Source organism: Coregonus lavaretus (genome assembly GCF_964263955.1).
Source record: "Coregonus lavaretus genome assembly, contig: HAP1_SCAFFOLD_240, whole genome shotgun sequence".
Classification (NCBI taxonomy): domain Eukaryota; kingdom Metazoa; phylum Chordata; class Actinopteri; order Salmoniformes; family Salmonidae; genus Coregonus; species Coregonus lavaretus.
In genome coordinates this window covers 410064-416063 of record NW_028164405.1, presented here as the reverse complement: position 1 = coordinate 416063, position 6000 = coordinate 410064, and the positions used below count along the sequence as shown (strand labels likewise).

Here is a 6000-nt window from a genome sequence, read left to right as displayed (position 1 = left end):
TACGTCGTACCAGCCATGGCACCATGGTAATATCACCCGTTCTAAGGCTGAGGATCTGCTCTCCAAAGCAGCCAGGGATGGGAGCTTCCTCCTCCGGGACAGTGAGTCCATACAGGGTGCCTATGCCCTCTGTGTTCTGTAAGTAAAACGTCCATTCTGACTACCTTTTGAATATATATATATATATATATATATATATATATATATATATATATATATATATCTGGGTAAAACTGACAGTTTAACAGTCCCAAATTCTGTTGGAAAGATCAAATTGAGGAAGGAGGATTATGTTGAGAACTCATCCCTAATACCTCTTCGTATGCAAGTAACATTTGAAAGTAGCTTAGACTACGCCAACTGACTACTCTCTTTTGCAGAGAGAGACAGATAAGGAAATAATTGACAGTTAAACGTGTACTGAGCTACAATGCTGTTGTACAGATCAAAATTGAGGAAGGAAGATCATGTTGAAGTCTTTGATCGAAGTAGCTCGGAGTAGGAAGAGCTGATTTAAAAACAAAGACTTTAAAATCAGACAAAACAATGATCAACGCTAAACACACTGTTGTTATTGGGGAGTGATTTCAATCTGAAGTGTCAAATACCTACATGTATTTCGGATACATATTCTCCTGCAGCGCGGTATAGAACCTAACTCTGCCTACTGACAGCGTTTGGCATGTAAAGCAGAACAATGTGATGTTGACTTTCTGTTTCCTTACACCGTGACATAAATCATGGCAACAAGTACATCTTGGTGGAATTGAAAATGTTTTGCTCAAGACTTTGATCAACCAGAGAAACTGGCTAGAATAATGTCGTTGTTGTTGTTGCATGCAGTTTTAGACGTGACTAAATCCATAGCAGGATTTCTATGTGATGTAGACCTATTTTGAAATTACACCTGCTTACCTGCAGCGGCCAACTCATCTGCACACACTGTCATGCTGCAAAGCTGGGTAGACTCCACTGTGCAACTGTCAGCTTTTATTAGAATAATCGCTAAACAAATACATGAATGGTCATGTGCTGTTTACCGTTGGACACAAAGTAATCTATCATTACTGCACCTGTCACACCCTGCTGTGAAATGTCAGTTACTTTAAACCAGAAACCCCAGACCCAACCTCCCCAGACCCAGACCGCTTCTCAAGACCCAGACCACCAGATCAAGACATCTCTGTAAACTGTATGATAATAACCCATCTCTCCTATTTCCAGGTACCAGAACTGTGTGTATACCTACAGGATCCTACCCAATGAGGAGAGGAAACTCTCTGTCCAGGTCAGTCAGACGGCTCAACAATATCTATTCTTACCAAATGCACCCTGTTTTGAGTGTGGATCTCCCCTACACAGCATTTAATCTTATTATTTTGATCTTCACAACACAAGTCCTGGGCGTTATACCACCAATTTTGGCTGGTAAAGTCCACTTCCAGGTGTTGGGTGTTAAGGGGTATTTTAAGAGCCATTTCTCAATTTCTCATGCATCAGACAACTTCTGCTTTTGTTTTCAATGCCTTCAGAAATTAAGAAAGGCCATGTGTGGTGAGAGGAGTTTTGGCATGTAGCATTTTATTGTGGATATTGTGCAACATATTACGGTTATGCATTGCACCAAGTCTACTTGTATAGTTTGCATGGTGTTTGGACCTTCCAGGGGCTACAATGTGAGCTCTCTGTATAATTAGACACTTGCTATTAACTGTGACTTGCTTGCTGTGGCTGTGAATGTGTTACAATGCTCATGTCCTTTATTCAATAAAGGGGGGTGTACAGTCTATTCAATAAAGGGGGGAGTACAGTCTATTCAATAAAGGGGGGTGTACAGTCTATTCAATAAAGGGGGTGTACAGTCTATTCAATAAAGGGGGGTGTACAGTCTATTCAATAAAGGGGCAGTACAGTCTATTCAATAAAGGGGGGTGTACAGTCTATTCAATAAAGGGGGTGTACAGTCTATTCAATAAAGGGGGTGTACAGTCTATTCAATAAAGGGGGGAGTACAGTCTATTCAATAAAGGGGGTGTACAGTCTATTCAATAAAGGGGGGAGTACAGTCTATTCAATAAAGGGGGAGTACAGTCTATTCAATAAAGGGGGAGTACAGTCTATTCAATAAAGGGGGAGTACAGTCTATTCAATAAAGGGGGTGTACAGTCTATTCAATAAAGGGGGTGTACAGTCTATTCAATAAAGGGGGGTGTACAGTCTATTCAATAAAGGGGGAGTACAGTCTATTCAATAAAGGGGGTGTACAGTCTATTCAATAAAGGGGGGAGTACAGTCTATTCAATAAAGGGGGAGTACAGTCTATTCAATAAAGGGGGGAGTACAGTCTATTCAATAAAGGGGGTGTACAGTCTATTCAATAAAGGGGGGTGTACAGTCTATTCAATAAAGGGGGAGTACAGTCTATTCAATAAAGGGGGTGTACAGTCTATTCAATAAAGGGGGGAGTACAGTCTATTCAATAAAGGGGGAGTACAGTCTATTCAATAAAGGGGGAGTACAGTCTATTCAATAAAGGGGGTGTACAGTCTATTCAATAAAGGGGGGTGTACAGTCTATTCAATAAAGGGGGAGTACAGTCTATTCAATAAAGGGGGTGTACAGTCTATTCAATAAAGGGGGTGTACAGTCTATTCAATAAAGGGGGAGTACAGTCTATTCAATAAAGGGGGGAGTACAGTCTATTCAATAAAGGGGGGGGGGGAGGGTATAGTCTATTCAATAAAGGGGGAGTACAGTCTATTCAATAAAGGGGGGAGTACAGTCTATTCAATAAAGGGGGGAGTACAGTCTATTCAATAAAGGGGGAATACAGTCTATTCAATAAAGGGGGAGTACAGTCTATTCAATAAAGGGGGGTGTACAGTCTATTCAATAAAGGGGGGAGTACAGTCTATTCAATAAAGGGGGGAGTACAGTCTATTCAATAAAGGGGGAATACAGTCTATTCAATAAAGGGGGAGTACAGTCTATTCAATAAAGGGGGTGTACAGTCTATTCAATAAAGGGGGGTGTACAGTCTATTCAATAAAGGGGGAGTACAGTCTATTCAATAAAGGGGGGTGTACAGTCTATTCAATAAAGGGGGAGTACAGTCTATTCAATAAAGGGGGTGTACAGTCTATTCAATAAAGGGGGAGTACAGTCTATTCAATAAAGGGGGAGTACAGTCTATTCAATAAAGGGGGAGTACAGTCTATTCAATAAAGGGGCAGTACAGTCTATTCAATAAAGGGGGTGTACAGTCTATTCAATAAAGGGGGTGTACAGTCTATTCAATAAAGGGGCAGTACAGTCTATTCAATAAAGGGGGTGTACAGTCTATTCAATAAAGGGGGAGTACAGTCTATTCAATAAAGGGGGTGTACAGTCTATTCAATAAAGGGGCAGTACAGTCTATTCAATAAAGGGGGTGTACAGTCTATTCAATAAAGGGGGTGTACAGTCTATTCAATAAAGGGGGTGTACAGTCTATTCAATAAAGGTGGAGTACAGTCTATTCAATAAAGGGGGAGTACAGTCTATTCAATAAAGGGGGAGTACAGTCTATTCAATAAAGGGGGAATACAGTCTATTCAATAAAGGGGGAGTACAGTCTATTCAATAAACAGTGTGTACAGTCTATTCAATAAACAGTGTGTCCAGTTCAGCAGGTTTCACTTCAGCTGTAGGCCCACCCTCTCTGCTCTCTCTGCCACCCAGAGGCTGAGGTTGAAATTTAAATACATTTGGTTATTATACATGCCCTTATGACTGTGGCAGTCAGAATATTCCAAACCTAGAGAAACATACTACAGTGCACAGTTGATGAATTAGATAGATTTTAATTGATCTATTGTAGCTGGAAAGCACGAAAGTCATCCCTGCTGATTAACAAGTTCTTGAGTTTTAGCTTTCCCTATACACAGAAATGAACGGTACTGCAGTTCCTACAGGCTACTCTGCTAATGCTGATCAAAAGTTGATTCCTCTTTCAGTTGCAGGAGGTGTTAAATGATCCCCTAGCGTGGGCGTATGAAAAGCCACAAGGTTAATCTCGTGGTGCTTAACAGAAAATAGCGGAAACTTCACACAGACAAAAAACATCCACAGTGGCAGTGAAAGGGGGGCAAAAAAAACAGGTGACTTGGTAGTTGATACGCCCTTGGATGTAGTCCTTTATAACAGTATGTAAGCTGTATGATTGTTGTAGAAGGAAAACCTGTAATTCATACAACATGACCTAAAGTCTCTGAAAACATGCCATAACATGCCATAATTTAATTTAAAATTTATAATAAAGCCCTCTCAGATCCTACTCTCGCATTGCTACACTGATCTATACCTGCACCAGAAAGATCTATGCCAGCACCAGAAAGATCTATACCAGCACCAGAAAGATCTATACCTGCACCAGAAAGATCTATGCCTGCACCAGAAAGATCTATACCAGCACCAGAAAGATCTATACCTGCACCAGAAAGATCTATGCCAGCACCAGAAAGATCTATACCTGCACCAGAAAGATCTATACCAGCACCAGAAAGATCTATGCCAGCACCAGAAAGATCTATACCAGCACCAGAAAGATCTATGCCAGCACCAGAAAGATCTATGCCAGCACCAGAAAGATCTATGCCAGCACCAGAAAGATCTACACCTGCACCAGAAAGATCTATGCCAGCACCAGAAAGATCTATACCTGCACCAGAAAGATCTATGCCAGCACCAGAAAGATCTATACCAGCACCAGAAAGATCTATACCTGCACCAGAAAGATCTATACCTGCACCAGAAAGATCTATACCAGCACCAGAAAGATCTATGCCAGCACCAGAAAGATCTATACCAGCACCAGAAAGATCTATGCCAGCACCAGAAAGATCTATGCCAGCACCAGAAAGATCTACACCTGCACCAGAAAGATCTATGCCAGCACCAGAAAGATCTATACCAGCACCAGAAAGATATATGCCAGCACCAGAAAGATCTACACCTGCACCAGAAAGATCTATACCTGCACCAGAAAGATCTATACCAGCACCAGAAAGATCTATACCAGCACCAGAAAGATCTATACCAGCACCAGAAAGATCTATGCCAGCACCAGAAAGATCTATGCCAGCACCAGAAAGATCTATGCCAGCACCAGAAAGATCTACACCTGCACCAGAAAGATCTATGCCAGCACCAGAAAGATCTATACCAGCACCAGAAAGATCTATGCCAGCACCATGAAGATCTATACCAGCACCAGAAAGATCTATACCTGCACCAGAAAGATCTATACCAGCACCAGAAAGATCTATACCTGCACCAGAAAGATCTGTGCCAGCACCATGAAGATCTATACCAGCACCATAAATCAAGCACCAAGTAGAGGCTACTAGCCTGTGTCTTGCTGTGGTGCTCTGTAGTGTACTAGACTCAGAAGTGTACTAGCCTGTGATGAGATCTTAGAGAATACAGTGTATCAGGAGCATGGCTTGATGGTGCATACTTTAAAACCCACCTGAGTGCCTGGACTTTGGATTCTTCAAACCATTTTACATTTACATTTACATTTTAGTCATTTAGCAGACGCTCTTATCCAGAGCGACCATTTAACACTCTTTTGTTTGATTTGCTTTTTCCTGTTTTTCTAATCTGTTCTAACCTGTGACTGATGTTCTGCTCTCTAGAGTTCTAACCTGTGACTGATGTTCTGCTCTCTAGAGTTCTAACCTGTGACTGATGTTCTGCACTCTAGAGTTCTAACCTGTGACTGATGTTCTGCTCTCTAGAGTTCTAACCTGTGACTGATGTTCTGCTCTCTAGAGTTCTAACCTGTGACTGATGTTCTGCTCTCTAGAGTTCTAACCTGTGACTGATGTTCTGCTCTCTAGAGTTCTAACCTGTGACTGATGTTCTGCTCTCTAGAGTTCTAACCTGTGACTGATGTTCTGCTCTCTAGAGTTCTAACCTGTGACTGATGTTCTGCTCTCTAGAGTTCTAACCTGTGAC

The 6000-nt window shown here is 41.6% G+C and overlaps 1 protein-coding gene across 1 annotated transcript in view; it reads left to right on the top strand.

Annotated features, from left to right (window-relative positions):
• The window catches only part of inpp5d (inositol polyphosphate-5-phosphatase D), a 35779-nt gene that overhangs the window by 191 nt on the left and 29588 nt on the right, over positions 1-6000 (top strand). The window contains exons 1-2 of the mRNA XM_084192050.1: positions 1-138; positions 1225-1288. The exon at positions 1-138 is cut by the window's left edge and continues 191 nt beyond it. Coding sequence (XP_084048176.1) covers positions 1-138; positions 1225-1288 — 202 coding nt within the window. The remainder of the gene's footprint in view (positions 139-1224; positions 1289-6000) is intronic.